The sequence below is a fragment of the Xiphophorus hellerii genome, chromosome 1, assembly GCF_003331165.1.
Source record: "Xiphophorus hellerii strain 12219 chromosome 1, Xiphophorus_hellerii-4.1, whole genome shotgun sequence".
Classification (NCBI taxonomy): domain Eukaryota; kingdom Metazoa; phylum Chordata; class Actinopteri; order Cyprinodontiformes; family Poeciliidae; genus Xiphophorus; species Xiphophorus hellerii.
Genome location: NC_045672.1, coordinates 24,270,798 through 24,288,428, shown reverse-complemented (window position 1 = coordinate 24,288,428; position 17,631 = coordinate 24,270,798). Strand labels below are relative to the sequence as shown.

The following is a 17,631-nucleotide window of genomic DNA, read 5'->3' as shown; positions in this document are numbered from 1 at the left end:
ATTTTCTTTTTACTCCAGGGATTTGACAGTAATCATGTCTGTGTGTAGTTGTGAAATTAATTAAAGAAATGAAGTTAATCATGGTTAATTCATGATTTAACAAGAGGGGCAATGACATTTTTCATAAAGCCAGCCTGGTTTCGTTAACTTTTTTTCAGTTAATATATAAAATCACTATATAGAAAAAGGTTACTCTATTTACTCTGGTTACCTTTTTCTAATATCAACATATCATTGATGATATAAAACATTTAAGAGTCACAAAATGCACAAATAGAAGACATATGTAAGGATGTAAATACCTTTTCATTGTACCTTATTATGTGGGTCTATTACAAAAAATCTGATTCTAATACATTATAATTTGCTTTGTAATGTAAGAAAACACAAAAATGCTTTTAAAAATTCTCCATGGACCTTTTGTATCTATTAAAACCAAAACATGCAGCATGATAGACCAAAGAAACCAGGAGCTTGAACAGCATCAGCATACACAGCAAAGCATTCATTTTTCTCAGAATTTTATTTTTCACACTCAAGCCAACAATAAAAAAATCAATGCCACACATGACAGAATAGCTGCTACATATATCAAAAAGTCACGACTTTTCCCTCTCAGCCTGAGCTGAAAATGAGCCATGGTGGTGTTCACCTTTTTCACTGACAGTGTCTGTTTTCATGCTCAGAGTAATGAAGAGGCAGGAGGGAGTGTGCCAACAAAATCAGAGCAGTTCCACTTGTGACCTTTTGCTTTTTTGTGACCTGTGACCTTATGAATGACAACTTGTGCGTGACCCTTGTTCTCTGTCAATCACAATGTGGCTGCCTAAAGGCAACACACCCCCACACGCGTACACACTCCGAAGGTGTGTGTTATTTGGCAGGTCGACTTTGCTCATTGTCGCTGATAATAGGAGAAATGGAAATACAGAAAACAATTATTCCCTTGCATGGTTCCAGCCCACACCTGAAGAAAGCATTCAAATCTATCCATGTTATTCTTCCTTTTCCTCTGAAATATTCAGAAGGCAATGACGGACTCTTGGAGCATGAAGCGTGTTGCACTTGCGGGCTGAAATCATGGGTGAACTTGAAGAGTGCTAATCAGTGTTGCATTGCCTTTGTGCGAAGGTACCAAATGCACCTGCCGGCTTGAAAATACCTCACCGATTTGCATTTTTATTTGATTTTAATATATTCTTCAGAGGTGATGATTTCCAAATATAGAGTATCCCACGTTCTTTGCTCTGTTTGCTAGCAACAAGCAATGCAAGTTAATTCTGTTGAGTAGTGTGTTTTTAATAGATCAAAGAAGGAATCTGGGGCTGTCTTATGCAATTAAGGCGATGCATTAAGAAGAACAAGCCCCTGTGGGCTGTTGTTTTCAAATGATGCCCCACTGCTTCCACTAGCACATTACGGTTAATGCTGTGCCGACATGCCCTTTTGTTGAGCGCATCAGACAGCATGGCACATCCCAGCACACCGACTTCAAGATCAGAAAATTTTCAAATTCAACTGACAGGCTGTTGATGTTTTCAGAAACACAGGTAAAGCCACAAAACTTCACACACATGGCCAAAAGCAAACAATTATTAATCCCGTCTTTCCAACCTTGCATTGAAATTCCCCTGCCTTTTTTTTAATATTCTTAACCCCCGCCAACCCCATCTTACTGACACTTTTATTAAAAGCTCTCACTTTAGTAATGCTAATTAGTACTTGTTGATTATTTTAACATGAACATAATTTTAACCAGACCCTGCAGATGCACTGAAAACCTGAATGGAACAGTTAAATGCAATGAACTTTGTGATGATCCAACTACCTTAGCAAAGGGCATGTCAAATGATTTACTACGGAGAAGGTTATGTGAGGCTGTGTTAATTATCCAGCATGAGCTCACTGTGACTCACGAACCAGTGACGGTTCATGTGTGAATGGAGGTCTAGATGTTCCCCTCCTTCTGCGGCCTCACACACCCCCGGATGCCTGGACCAAAACAAATAAGACCCAAACTCTCTTGACAACGACAAGCATGCAAAAATGTAGCCATAACTCCCAGGTATGACCGACATTTATTGTTTTCTATCTTTGGTGGTAGTAAAGTTAAAAAGTTATTTTTTATGTTTTTAAAAATACCTGTGTAAACATTTTACGGATTTCAAATTGTCTTAATTAAACAGTCTTTGTTCACTATACCAGATAAAGTTTAATCCTTTAAATTAAATGCACTATATAAAGAGGTCACTCAAACAAGCAGTATTTATATATTTTTTTTGCTCTCTTGATTCTTCTCAATTCTGGTCAGAAACCCTTATTAACCATGTTTGAAAAATTCTGCTGCGCACAAAATTATCCTCTTTTTGTCTCCCTCTTTTCAAACAGAAGCTCCTTTATGACTTTATCTGACATTAATTCATGACTGTGCTTTAACAAGAGACTGCAGAATCATCTCCACAGGAATCTCCACGGTGGTGAACAATTCTAAATGAAATTTCACGCATCCCCACTTTTGTAATCACAACAACGAACACCCAACTCCAATTAGCATTTATTGCCACTAAGAAATATGATTTGTACTTGGGAATTTGTTTTCTTTCTTTTTCTTTTTTTAAAGGATAGAAGACAAACTCAGCTTGAATAAAAAATAAAGGGAAATATTTGTCCTCTTTGATTCAACTGAAGCAACAGTGAGTTGGTTTAATATTGAAACAGGGAGGTCTCACAAGAATAAATAGAAAAGGCTTGTTAACACCTCTTTATATAACATATGGGAGGCACATTGAGTAAAATATTTACTAGAGAAGCATAAATACAAGGAAAACAACAAGGTTTTCTTCTATTAGATTTGATGGGTAAACAGATAACCATTTCAAGTATGTCTGTCAGACTTGTCGAAATTTGATGGAGATAAGTTCAGACCTATTTCCCTCAGAGAAAGAGCTGAAAGTTGTATTTATTTTATGTGAATATGAACTAGGAAAACAAGGAATTGTAAATTACTCCATAGTGTTTTATTTGAATCTTATCTGTATTTTTTTTTTTTTATTAACGCTTACTTGCAAAGTATTCATACATGTTGAACATGAAGTGAGATGAAAGAAAAGTAAACATAGTTTCAGATGTCTTGTTACAGGTCTGGAAAAAAAAAAAGAAAAATCAAACCTGTGGAATATATTTGTATGCACTTTATGCTTATACCTCTAAAAAACCCAGAAGTCATGTTATTAGTAAATTAAGTGTGATTTAATCTCAGAATAAATTCAGCTGAGATTAAATCTCACCATAACCGTAACTCCCAGGTATGATCAACTTATATTGTTTCAATCTTGGGTGGTAGTAAAGTTAAGAAGCTCTTTTTTATGCTTCTTAACTTAAAAAGAAGGCTTGAGAAACTTTGTTAGGAAAAGAGTGACAAGCAACAGCATGAATATCAAGAGGCACCAAAGTTAGGAATAAAGTTGTGGAAAAGTTTAAATCAGGATTATAAAAAATATCCTGAGCTCTATGACCAAGTGACCAGACAAAGACCATTGTTGAAGGAATATGATTAGGAGGCAAAGAAGAACAAGCTCTGGTCTGAAGAAACCAAAACTGAACATTCTGCCTGCATGCAAAGCACTAGAAAACCAACACAGAGCATCAACCTTAACAAGTAAATTCCCAATGTGAAACATGTTTGGGAAGGCAGTGACAAGGAAGCTGCTCAGAGTTAATGGGGAAAATGGATGTAGCGAAATTCTGCAAAATTCTAAACCATTTCAAACAGAGGCTGCAAAAAAACCTTTGAAGGAAGTTTCACCTTCCAACATGTCACCAAATAATCCTAAGTGACTTAAATTAACTCCTCCATGGGCTGCCACCTTATCGTGGTGGAGGGGTTTGAGTGTCCCAATGATCCTAGGAGCTATGCTGTCTGGGGCTTCATGCCCCTGGTAGGGTCACCCAAGGCAGACAGGTCCTAGGTGAGGGACCAGACAAAGAGCAGCCCAAAGACCCCAATGATGAAGGAAAACTTTGGACTTGGTGTTCCCTCGCCCGGACGCGGGTCACCGGGGCCCCACTCTGGAGCCAGGCCTGGAGGGGGGGCACGATGGCGAGCGTCTGGTGGCCGGGCTTTTACCCATGGAGCCCGGCCGGGCTCAGCCCGAAGAGGAAACATGGGCCCCCCCTCCCATGGGCCCACCACCCGTGGGAGGGGCCAAAGGGGTCGGGTGCAGTGTGGGATGGGTGGCAGCAGAGGGAGGGGACCCTGGCGGTCCGATCCTCGGTTGCAGAAACTGGCTCTTGGGACGTGGAATGTCACCTCTCTGGTGGGGAAGGAGCCGGAGCTAGTGCGTGAGGTCGAGAGGTTCCGGCTAGAAATAGTCGGTCTCACCTCGACGCACGGCTCTGGTTCTGGAACCAGTCTCCTTGAGAGGGGCTGGACATACTTCCACTCTGGAGTTGCCCAAGGTGAGAGGCGTCGGGCAGGAGTGGGCATACTTGTTGCTCCCCATCTCGGCGCCTGTACGTTGGGGTTTACCCCGGTGAACGAGAGGGTAGCATCCCTCCGCCTACGGGTGGGGGGACGGGTTCTGACTGTCGTTTGTGCTTACGGGCCGAACGACAGTTCAGATTACCCACCCTTTTTGGAGTCCTTAGAGGGGGTACTGGAGAGTGCTCCTCCTGGGGACTCCCTTGTTCTGCTGGGGGACTTCAACGCTCACGTGGGCAATGACAGTGAGACCTGGAGGGGCGTGGTTGGGAGGAACGGCCCGCCCGACCTGAACTCGAGCGGTGTTCTGTTGCTGGACTTCTGTGCTCGCCATGGATTGTCCATAACGAACACCATGTTCAAGCATAAGGGTGTCCATATGTGCACTTGGCACCAGGACACCCTAGGCCGCAGTTCGATGATCGACTTTGTCATCGTTTCATCGGATCTGCGGCCGTATGTCTTGGACACTCGGGTGAAGAGAGGTGCGGAGCTGTCCACTGACCACTACCTGGTGGTGAGTTGGCTCCGGTGGTGGGGGCGAAAGCCGGTCAGACCTGGCAGGCCCAAACGTGTTGTGAGGGTCTGCTGGGAACGTCTGGCGGAATCCCCTGTGAGACGGAGCTTTAACTCCCATCTCCGGCAAAACTTCGAACACGTCCCGGGGGAGGTGGGGGACATGGAGTCTGAGTGGACCGTGTTCCGTGCCTCCATTGTCGAGGCGGCCGATCGGAGCTGTGGCCGCAAGGTTGTCGGTGCCTGTCGCGGCGGCAACCCTCGAACCCGCTGGTGGACACCTTCGGTGAGGGATGCCGTCAGGCTGAAGAAGGAGTCCTATCGGGCCTTTTTGGCCTGTGGGACTCCGGAAGCAGCTGATGGGTACCGGCGGGCGAAGCGGCATGCGGCTCGGGCGGTTGCTGAGGCAAAAACCCGGGCGTGGGAGGAGTTTGGAGAGGCCATGGAGAAAGACTTCCGTACGGCTTCGAGGCGATTCTGGTCCACCATCCGGCGTCTCAGGGGGGGGAAGCGGTGCAGCACCAACACTGTTTATAGTGGGGATGGTGTGCTGCTGACCTCTACTCGGGACGTTGTGGGCCGGTGGGCAGAGTACTTCGAAGACCTCCTCAATCCCACCAACATGCCTTCCACTGAGGAAGCGGAGCCTGGGGACTCTGGGTTGGGCTCTCCAATCTCTGGGGACGAGGTCGCCGAGGTGGTTAAAAAGCTCCTCGGTGGCAGGGCCCCGGGGGTGGATGAGATCCGCCCGGAGTTTCTTAAGGCTCTGGATGTTGTAGGGTTGTGTTGGTTGACGCGACTCTGCAATGTCGCATGGACATCGGGGGCAGTTCCCCTGGATTGGCAGACTGGGGTGGTGGTCCCCCTGTTCAAAAAGGGGGACCGGAGGGTGTGCTCCAATTATAGAGGGGTCACACTCTTAAGCCTCCCTGGCAAGGTCTATTCAGGGGTCCTGGAGAGGAGGGTCCGTCGGATAGTCGAACCTCGGATTCAGGAAGAGCAGTGTGGTTTTCGTCCTGGTCGTGGAACGCTGGACCAGCTCTACACCCTCGGCAGGGTCCTGGAGGGTGCATGGGAGTTCGCCCAACCAGTCTACATGTGTTTTGTGGACCTGGAGAAGGCGTTCGACCGTGTCCCTCGGGGAGCCCTGTGGGGGGTTCTCCGGGAGTATGGGGTACCGGGCCCTTTGATACGGGCTGTCAGGTCCCTGTATGACCGGTGTCAGAGTCTGGTCCGCATTGCCGGCAGTAAGTCGGGCTCGTTTCCGGTGAGAGTTGGACTCCGCCAGGGCTGCCCTTTGTCACCGATTCTGTTCATCACTTTCATGGACAGAATTTCTAGGCGCAGCCAAGGTGTTGAGGGGATCCGATTTGGTGGCCTTAGGATCTCATCTCTGCTTTTTGCAGACGATGTGGTCCTTTTGGCTTCATCAGATCGTGATCTGCAGCTCTCGCTGGAGCGGTTCGCAGCCGAGTGTGACGCGGCCGGGATGAGGATCAGTGCCTCCAAATCCGAGGCCATGGTCTTGAGCCGGAAAAGGGTAGAGTGCCTTCTCCGGGTCAGGGGGGTGTCCTGCCCCAAGTGGAGGAGTTTAAGTATCTCGGGATCTTGTTCACGAATGGGGGAAGAAGGGAGCGGGAGATCGACAGGCGGATTGGCGCAGCGTCTGCTGTCAAGCGGGCGCTGTACCGGTCCGTCGTGGTGAAGAGAGAGCTGAGCCAAAAAGCGAAGCTCTCGATTTACCGGTCGATCTACGTTCCCACCCTCATCTATGGTCATGAGCTTTGGGTCATGACCGAAAGAACGAGATCGCGGATACAAGCGGCCGAAATGGGTTTTCTCCGTAGGGTGGCTGGGCTCTCCCTTAGAGATAGGGTGAGAAGCTCAGTCATCCGGGAGGGACTCAGAGTAGAGCCGCTGCTCCTTCACATCGAGAGGAGCCAGTTGAGGTGGCTCGGGCATCTGGTCAGGATGCCTCCTAGACGCCTCCCTGGTGAGGTGTTCCGGGCACGTCCCACCGGGAGGAGGCCCCGGGGAAGACCCAGGACACGCTGGAGGGACTATGTCTCTCGGCTGGCCTGGGAACGCCTCGGGATTCCCCCGGAGGAGCTAGAAGAAGTGGCTGGGGAGAGGGAAGTCTGGGCCTCCCTTCTGAAGCTGCTACCCCCGCGACCCGACCTCGGATAAGCGGAAGAAGATGGATGGATGGATGGATGGATGGACTTAAATTAAAACATCAAAATCCAACTGAAAATCAGTCAAAGGACTAATAAATTGCTGTTCACAGAGGGTCCCTCTATAATCTGATCGAGGTTCAGCTATTTTGTAAAGAAGAATGAGGAAATCTTAGAGAGGTACAGAAAAAGACTTGGAACTGTAAACACATTTAAAGGACTTTCAAAAGTATAAACTTAAAGGAGGGTCAATAGAAATGAATGCCAAATGCTCAGGTTCGATTTTATTAATATTTTGATACATGTCTGTCACGGGTTATGAATACTCTTGCAAGGCACTATGTACCTTTTCCCACACAAGTCTTTCTTCTCCAACATTTAAACTGTTCAAAGCACTTTGTGATTCTTCAATGGCATCTTTCACAATGTACAACTGACCTCCATTTCAATGTATTTCTGAGTTTATATAACTTAGAACCAGCTGGAGGCTTTGAGTTTTAATGGGGGAATAATGCCTGTTTGTGTCATCTCAATGAGATTGCACCAGAGCATCATTCACAGAACACCTCCAGTAAACACAAAATGCCAGCAGCTCCAGATATTTATCAGATCATCTCCAGTGATTTGGTGCAGTTTACTTTTTAAATACAGCAGGGTGTCACTTAAGGCTGAGTGCTGAGATGAATTTTTGCTCAAGAGAAACAACTCTGCATCGAGAGGACATTGCAAACTAAAATATTCAAATGTCGTAAAGTGATATGCAAATGCAGGCATGACGCATTTCACAAACCCACAGCTCATTGTCAAACATAACTTCAAATCACTTTGCTGGCAATATACCAGATCCTTTCCCCCTCTCAGTGCTCCTGCTCTCTGCAGCCTCCTTGATCTTGTGTCACGCTGACGGGTGTAATTGTCAGATGGTCCTTTACCGCACAACTCTCATCTGTGGAGAGTCTGAGAGTGGTGGGTGGGAGAGGCTGGCGGTGGCAGTTTGGTCTCGTCCGTTTGGTCCAGTCTTCTGATCCTTCAGGACACAACCAGCAGTTTGGTGATAATTGCGTGGAGGCTCCAGTGTTAATATTTCTAATAACCCCGAAGCAGACCTTTCCTTCTGTCAATAGATTTTTTTTTTCCTCTGCACTCCAACACATCTATTCATCTTTTTTACTTTCAGCATGCTACAGGGATCTGTCTGAGAGAGAGAGGAGAGTACAGATATAATTTCTCTCGTGTATTCTACTAAATCTGAGTAATTTAATCAGGATTTCTGCAGCTACATCAGTGCTAAATATGATTATACACTTTAAAGTTAGTCTTTATCTTGTTGTTTAAATAAAATACTACTTTTAACCATTGTTATATGAGGTGCTACTCACACTGTATGAAACTATAGTTTGGCAGAATGTTCCTGGTTTCCTAGCCACTACTTTGTGCCCTGCTCATAGGTCATGTTTTAAACCTGTAAGGTTGAATGCCTCTATGTTTGAAAATATCTGAAACCTGACATGAAGCTATGACCAGACAGAATGTGTTATAATAAGATCTTAATCAAGACAGGTTTGAAACATACTTTTATTTTATATTATAATGAGATGAATGAATAAAGAAATATACTGATTGGGAGTAATTTTCACAAAAGAAAAGTGATTTTTCCTTTCCATTAATTATTCTTATTGTTTTATTATGCAAAAATGACAACGTCTTCTTTTAAAGCACAAGAAAAAAAGTTATTTATGGAGTAATATCCATCCAGTTTTGATTAACTAATAGAGTGCCTTGCAAAAGCATTCATTAAAGTTTCCCAATTTTATTCATGTCACAATCTTAATCTACGATATCCGCCACTGAGGATTTTCCCACAAAGTAGTGTACACTGTGAAGTGGTACAAACGAGATTTTTATTTTTATTTTTGGTTGCTTTTTTTTTTTTTCTTCAAATAAATAAAATTCTGAAAGACATACCATTCCAATTTGTATTCAGTTCCTCCTCAGTTAATACTTTGTAGATTCACCTTTCCCTGCAAAAACAGCTGCAGAGGAAGCTGGTATCCTTTTGGGGATATGTCTCTACCCACTCTGCACATTTAGGAAGTGAATCTTTTACTAGTTCTTCTTTGGCAAAAAGAGCAGGGAAAATGTGAACATCAACTCCTTGCTTTAGAATGCCAATTAGATTTAGGTTTGAACTTTGACTGGATCATTCTAACACAAATATAATTTAGTTGTATATTTAGGATTTGTTGCCCAACTGGATGGCAAACTTCCAGACCAGATTCAAATCTTTTCCGATTAACTCTTCAAGCTTTCCTATCTCTTCTGATAAGAAAGAGCCCCACAGCACAATGAATCCAACATCATGTTTCTGTATCTATGCTCAGGTTTTGGACACGCATACCATTTGCATGTTAACCAGGACATGGTGTTCTCAGACCAGAGCATCTTTTTTTACATTTGCTGTATTCCTTACATGGCTTCTGGCAAACTTATTAAGGCTTTTTTACAATAATGCCTTTTTTCTTACCACTCTTCTATGAAGGTCAGATTTGTAGAATACACAACTAGTAGTTTTCCTGTTGACTTATTCTTCAACCTGAGCTCTGCAGCTTCTCCAGATACCACAGGGCTCCTAGGTGCTTCTCAGGTAATACTCACATTGCCTGTATTTTCAGCTTCGCCAGATGGCCGTGTCTTGGTGGGTTTACAACTGTGTCCCAGTCTTGTATTAAAATATTGTTTTATAACCTCACTTTGCTTTGAATATCTCCACAACTTTATCCTTGACCTATATAGTAGGTTCCTTATTTATTAATGTTTTCTAACAAATCTCCAAGGTCTTCAGAGAACAGCTGTATATATATATACAGAGATTAAATAAGTCAAAAGCAGACTTTTTTTTAATAAATTAGTGGCCTCTTAAGACAAATTGATTAGCAGGATTTAATTCAGAGTTCTCAGATTAAAGGGTGACAAATGTAAATGCATGCCACATTAAAAAATATATGTATACATATGTAAAATAAATAATTGAAAACCATCATTTTAATTCTCGGTCACAAAGATGCAGTGTTTTAATCTGGCTCTGGTCTATCACATAAGATCTCACTAAAATACATTAAAACTTGTGGTTGTGACACTAGGAAATACGTTTTGAAAAGGTTTACTTAAAAAAAATTCCTTCGGAAAGGCAGTCTACGGACTGATGTTTACTGAATTTAATTTTAAGTTTTGTCTGTTTTTCTCCTCCTCAGAGGGAGGCACGTGCGAAGTAATAGCTGCTCACAGATGCTGTAATAAGAACCGAATTGAGGAGCGGTCACAGACGGTGAAGTGCTCCTGTTTGCCCGGGAAGGTAGCTGGAACCACAAGAAATAGACCCTCATGTGTGGACGGTGAGTATTTTAGGAACACATTATAACACTGAGCCATCAGCTTAGTTAGAGTCCAGGCTTAGCACAACTAAAGCTTAGACAGTGTTTCAGGGTTTTCTACGGCAAAAGGATTATTGCATTCTATCAAATGTGATGACTTGCACAAAAAAATAATAATAAAGAACCTGACATGTTTTCTTAAAGATGCATAGATTTGTTCATATCTCTTAAAATATGGAGTCAACCATGCAGCACCTTGTCTCAAACAAGACAACATTAGGGCTAATGTCACATCCACATGTTGTTGCCAACAGACAAACATAGGGTTTCGGAAAGCGGAAGCTTTGCTCCAAATCGAGACAAACATAGCAGCTGAATTTAACACATCTGAGGGAAGAGGAGAGAAAAATAAAGCAGCATAATGCATAGAGATTCAGGCAAAATAGAAGTTGTTTACACACAGTGGGTAGATATTTCATAACGGTTACATGTGTGTTTTGACAAATATCTCCAATAAAGCCTCAATCCTTTGCAGGAAATGGATTTGGTGCATGGGTGTAACTCAACTTAAAAAACATATTGGCTCCAGGAAACCTCTCACCTGCAGCTTTTATCTTAAATCCTTTTGCAAATATTACAGCAATCTCTGAACAGACCGCAGGAATTTGAGGTCTCTTGATGTCAGCTCTGACAGATTCTTTCCCTCGGTCTCACATTACAAACCATTTACTGTCTACTTACCCTGTATTTAAAGCAATTTTCTCTTCTGATGGAAAGTGTGTGGTGTGCATTAAAGTCAAGTCTGAGTCACACCTCCCAGTCCTCTCTGTTGAAAGGAAAGCCAAAGTTCTCCCCTCTGCATTTAGATCTAATTGCATGCCAAAAAACCCTATATTGCAGAACATATGTATTTTTTTTTCACTTTGACGACTCTAATAAATTGAGAAATGTAAAATATTGAACATTTTCTAGTTTTATTAAAGGTCAGACATTCCAGCCTGATAAATTGGATCAAGAGATTTTGAAATGTAATATGGATTTTTGTATTTGAGCTGTAAAACATAGTTTAGAATGAAACATAATATCAAGGTTTATGTAGAGTTGCAAAAATGATCAAATATGTCAATTGTAAACTATCTAGTTCAGACCTAAGAATCCCAACCCCACTTGGGACAAGAATGTTAGAAAATGGATGGATGGATGGATGGATGGATGGATGGATGGACCTAAGAAGACTAGAACACACTCATTTTTTACACTATTTATGTGAGTCTTAAATTTAAATCATATGGGCATTATTAGGTTCTAAAAAAGTCTCAAAGGTCGCTCACTAACACTTGCACCAATTTTTCGAGAGCAGAAAAATATGAAGAAAATGCAAAATTTAAAGAGGTAAGTCCTGGTTGAATTGAAATGGAGTTATCCAGTCAGACCTTGAGCTCATCCATGTTTTAGGCACTGGATTTTGGTTGGCTCTCATTTAAAGTTAAACATACCCACATTGCTGATTCTCTTGTCTGTAGCATCCATAGTAATTGGAAAGTGGTGGTGTGAGATGGAGCCTTGCCTGGAGGGGGAGGAATGCAAGACGCTTCCTGACAACTCCGGCTGGATGTGCTATGCCGGAAACAAGATCAAAACCACAAGAGTAAGTTAATCTGTCAAAACTAAGAGAAATTCTACATCATTCACCTTCACTTCTTTTATACCAGTTAAGGACATTTCTATTGTTAAACATACTATAAGTTCAATAAAGTGAACTTGTTTCATTCTTGACAATTTAACTCTAATCTAAAATCAGTCCCACTATATAAATATGTATCTCCATAAACTAGACTAACAAAGTAAAATATGTTGACCTAGTATAAAGTATATCATAATGTGCAGTATGTGTCCTCACATACTGCACGTGGGCATGTGGGCTTGTTTTTCATGAATTACCATGTTAGTATGGAGTCACATGGAGGCGATCAGTCTGTGGCACTGCTGAGTGGTTCAACAAGTTTAACAGCAACCTTTAGTCCATCTGCATTGGTGGCTTTGAATTCTTGCATCTTGCTCTTGACAAGGAAGATGAGTTTGCTGGGCAATTAAGCAGAGTGATTAAACCAGGCAATGATATTTTGCGTGGGCATGTACCAAGTCCTGCAGGAAAATTAAAGCAGCAACTCCATAAAACTTCAAACTTGATAAAATGGGAAATAGCCTGTACTTGTATAGCGTGAAGTATGCACAACTTCTGCTGTAGGACTGAATTCCAGACCCTATAGTAATGACCTTTTGTGACTTACCCTCCTTATGGTGGATGACCATGACTGTCTACTGTACAACTGAAAAGTCAGCAGTCTTTCTCATTATTACGTAGGCCACAACACAACAGTTTTAGAAGAAAAATTATATTTTTATTGTTTTATGTCTGAATGACGGAACCATGCAATACTTCATACAAGTTTCACTTTTTGAATTTAAATTATTTACCTTTTTCTAATATATTCTCATTCACTGACATGTACCACATTGTCACCTACAACGCACATTTGTTTTTCATTCTTTGCTTTATGTATAAACATGACTGAATCTGCATGAGGCCACTGTTTTGATGGCAGTATCATATGGTTGTTGCTAAAGATGTGAAGCAATCATTTTTAACCAGGTTGTTATAAAAAACAAGCCGGTGCATTTTGTTGAAGAGCTGAAACTGAAAAAAAATGTAATTGCAGGGTTCTGTAGCACTGCTGTATCTCCTGCCATTAGAGCTAAAGATAGGATGTTTCCTATTGCTTTTGATTGTACACCATCTAAATTACTTTACTTCATGTTAAAAGAATTTCTGTCATCTTTAATTGGCTGTGTTTCTCTTTTGGGTATTTTATTATAAAATAAGGATTATCAGAAGTAATTCAGATTACTTCTTAATAGTACTAAGCTAGTGCTCTTTCCTTAAAAGACTAATAGTCAATGCATCATGCATCATTCCAGTTTAGTTCAATCCAGATAAATGTTTTTTCTCATCAGGGAAAACACTTTTCCTCCATTATTTAATGCTCTGTATTTGCCAAGTCAAAACTGTTAGGGTTTTGGGAGGAGAAGTGACTTTTGCTCTTAAAGCCCTGAAAGTTAATGGACTGCAGTCAGCATTAGCAAAACCCTTAAATTGGAAGAAGGATCAGCCTGTGTCTTCATTGACAGCCCACGAGATCCTCCGGCTCAGGGCAGGTGAAATTTTTTTGGGGTCTACGACATGACATTATTGTACCAACCGCCTCAGGATCTTTCAGGAAATTTAAAATGAATGTCTCACTGTGTCCAACCTCTGCAGTGATGGAGGGTTGTGAGAGGCCTTGCTTGTGCATTTCAAAAATCCTGCCACGTTCAAGGACAGAAAGCTTTTTTGCCTTTCCCATCAGTGGGTCACGAAAGTGTGAAAGCTTGATGGGAAATGACATGAAAGACATATTTTTGTGCATATTTTGACTCTTTACAGATAATGATCTTAAGCATTTGATTAGCAGGTTGTGTGAGGTATTTCTGTCTTCCTTTTGTACATATATAGATGTTTGTATGTATGTATGTGTGTACATGTATATATATTCATATCTTAGTCTTCTTTTCACAAAAAGTGCAACCTGAAAATGATGAAATTCAACAGGCGTTCTGGAGTTGAAAAATATTCACAGAAATAATGATGGGGCCGGAGCACTCACTTGCCTAATAAATGTGCATACGAGGCAGAGTGGAGCTGAGGGAGACAAACGTACAGCAATGTGAAGCTGGCTGTGGAATAACAAAACAGCAGTTATTGCTTCTGAATTTCACTGCAAATTGACTTGTTAACAACATAGTCTAACCTTCTGTTTCTGCCTTCCTTTTTTTTTTTTTGTCAGAACACTCAGCCATACACAACATCGATGTATTAACATTTGGTTGGAGAGGATGCAAGGGAATACCTCTGGTTCAAAGGTCAGACTATTTCTACATACTGAAGCACCACTGTAGTAATTTATTTCTCTCATCTAATTGCTCAGCTCTGCAAAGGGCAAACAGACATTTTGTGCTAACCTCTGTGATGTTCACACTTTTTTTTCTTATTTTAGCACTGTCATTGGACCAATTATCACAAGAGACAATGAGCCTATTGTTGCTTCAAGAAATGTGAACACTTTCAAATCAAAGTGTAAAAAGATGTACATAAAGCACTTGGTTGAGGCTCCTGAAAATACGGATGCTTCAGGCAGCCTAAGAGGAACTTCATCACAACCCTCTAATGAATCTATTTTGATCATTTTTCTTCTTCAACTTTGACATGGAGGATGGCTGTCTCTGCATTTGGAATTATATTTTGGGAGTGACTGCTTAGTGAGACGGATGTCTGCGGCAAAAACCCAAAACAGGAGAAAAAGAAATCAAAGGACATGGAAGGAACGAGTGCAGAAGTTGACAGCCCTCAGGATTTTTTTCTCCCTTTTTTAATATTGTGGAGTGTAAAATATTGTGCATAACATGTTTGTCTTTTCCAGTGTACATGAAAACTTAATTTGTGCTGTTGGTAAATCTTCCCTCTTCCTCTTACATGCAAAACCCAAAACAGCCAAAGGTTGATGAAACTGAGTAGATGATGTGAAGATGAAACAAATGCATTGTGAAAGAGATGTTTGTGTTGAGACATTTTACCATTAGTCTGTGGGCTACTTGTATGCCTTTCATCACCTCCTAAATGGCTTTACGAATTGAACTCGCGACCATTTACCCTGGAACTGATGAACCCGACAGAAATGTGCAATCAGTGGGTTGTTTTCAATACTTGAAATGCCTTATTTATGTTAAATGGTTCAAATGATGATTCTGTACATATGAAGCCATTTATTGATATGTGCTGAATTCCATTAAAATTGTTGTTCCTGTAACACATTTTTTCACTTTCACTTAGTAAAATCTGAATACACTAAAAATTATATGAATATTTAATCTTTTCTTCAGTCTGCAGGGGTATGATTATTTTGCTGTCTCTTTTTGTCTAAAATTTATCATGACCATGACAAAAATAACTCTTTAAATCTAGAAATTGCTTAAAATTGACCACGTTTTCATAACCCTCTAAGCAACCCTGAAGGACTGCCACTAACAATGTATTTTTAAATAAAACTAAATAAGCTATTTTCAAGATGAATCAATTAATCTAAACAACAAATAGAAAATATTTGCGGCTCCTTTGCTATACATTCTTCTTCACAGCGTTACCTGTATGCCTTTTCTTTTCCCTAAGCACTTATTTGAGGTTCTGGTATAAATATTCAACTAAAAAATAGGACACTCCTTTAAGAAACTGGTTCATCATCAGTTCTTTCTGATTTGTTGTATGCAAACACACAGAACATGACTTCATAAGCATATTTGTATAATTAGTCCTGCAACAAACCTCAGCATAAATCATTGTTTGCTACAAATATAAATGAAACACCAGATGTAATACAACCAAAATCGTCAACCAGGTAGTGCAATGTTTTTTGTTGTTCTAGTGATAATGTTGATTTTAACCACGAAATAACACTTTTTCCCTTTTTGGGGGGTTTGATCATGATTAAAAATATTGAATAAAATACACCACCATTTATCCTACTACACAAAATGACTGTAGTGGTGGCAGCACATTGTACATTGAGAAATGTATTATTTTAGCTACTTTTAATGTTTTTTAGTCAATTTAAAGAGTCATAAAGAGTAAATTATTGTCTCACTTCAGGTTGGATGTTTTATTTTATTCCATTAAACATTTTGATGAAAAATATTTTGAGTGTATTTCCAAGCAGAGTTCTTATTTATTCATTTTATAGGTTGCCCCGGAAACTATTTTTTGAAAAGTTGGCAAAATTGGCTTCATCCATGAAAATAAGAAAGTAGAAGCAAACTTTCTCACAATGTAAATTTTTTTTAACACTGCACATAATTTTAGTGAGACAAGTCCTCTGAAATTTCTAATTTGAACTATTTCAATACTTTTCTTACTATGTTTAAATGCATTAACGCTATGCTTAAGCCACAAATAAGAATTATAGTAATGAATGCCCAACTCATAGTGGATTGTTTCACCCACTACCCCTTTGAAACTTCAAATTAATGGTCAAAAGGACAAATGCGGGGATAAATTTAGGAGTAATGCTATGAAATGGAGTCTCGCTAACTTGGAAACAGACAGCTTCCTATTGCTTTCCACTTTTATGCTAAGCCACACAGCTCCTTGCAATTACTCCATAAAAAGCAGGCATATTGAAGAACATTAAATCTTTCAAGCCAGCCTGAGTCAGACACTAATCAGGAATTCTCCCCAAAATTCAAAATTATTGCTTTAAGTTATCAACAGCTAAAAAAAACTCATTAACCCATCACGCTTGCATGTTTGAGCCAGAAACACATTCATTAATTGGTGTTGCTCTGCACATTTCAAAAGACTTTAATAAATATTACACACACAGATGAATGGGTATCAGAACTAGCTGTTGTAAGGGCAGAACACAGCAGGATACTGACCAACCCTTTCAAAGCCAAAGCCCCTCAGGAATTATTCCCGGAGGAACTGCCGGTGTTGCGTGTGGTGTCATCTATTCATGGAAATCAGATGTCTCTTTGAAGAATTCACCAAAGTAAAATAACTTGACAATAATGACTTTAGAATTAACTCCTTTTTTTAACCTAAAAATAATTTTGCGCCTGTCAACTTAAAGCATGGTATGCCAGCCACAACAGTTTTAAGTCACAAGAACTGCATGAACCTGAGGTCACTTGTAAACAATAGACGTACTGCCTCTTGCAAAACCTATTCATCCATCTTGAAATTTGGATCATTTTGTCATGTTATAACCACAAACAATGTATATTATTTAGGTTTCCTGTGACTTATAGCATATATTATGTACGGTATGTTACTAGACCCATTTACTGCTATGTATACAATATTAATCTACAGTTGTCCAAAAACATTTCTAGTGATCCAGAAATTTGGAAGGATTCTCTGCTTTATTATTTGATAAATGTTTATTTCAGTAAGTTTTTCTACATATCATCATTTTTACTTTTAAACTTGCCTTTGTCAGTA

At 40.8% G+C, this 17,631-nt stretch overlaps 1 protein-coding gene across 2 annotated transcripts in view; it reads left to right on the top strand.

Moving 5' to 3' along the window:
* LOC116732194 (chemokine-like protein TAFA-1) overlaps positions 1-15,449 on the top strand; it is a 41,595-nt gene extending 26,146 nt beyond the window's left edge. For both annotated transcript variants that reach the window (XM_032582318.1, XM_032582251.1), the window contains exons 3-6: positions 10,422-10,562; positions 12,065-12,189; positions 14,426-14,501; positions 14,636-15,449. In XM_032582318.1, coding sequence (XP_032438209.1) covers positions 10,422-10,562; positions 12,065-12,189; positions 14,426-14,458 — 299 coding nt within the window. In that variant the 3' untranslated portion in view covers positions 14,459-14,501; positions 14,636-15,449. The remainder of the gene's footprint in view (positions 1-10,421; positions 10,563-12,064; positions 12,190-14,425; positions 14,502-14,635) is intronic.
* Positions 15,450-17,631: the final 2,182 nt, after the last annotated feature.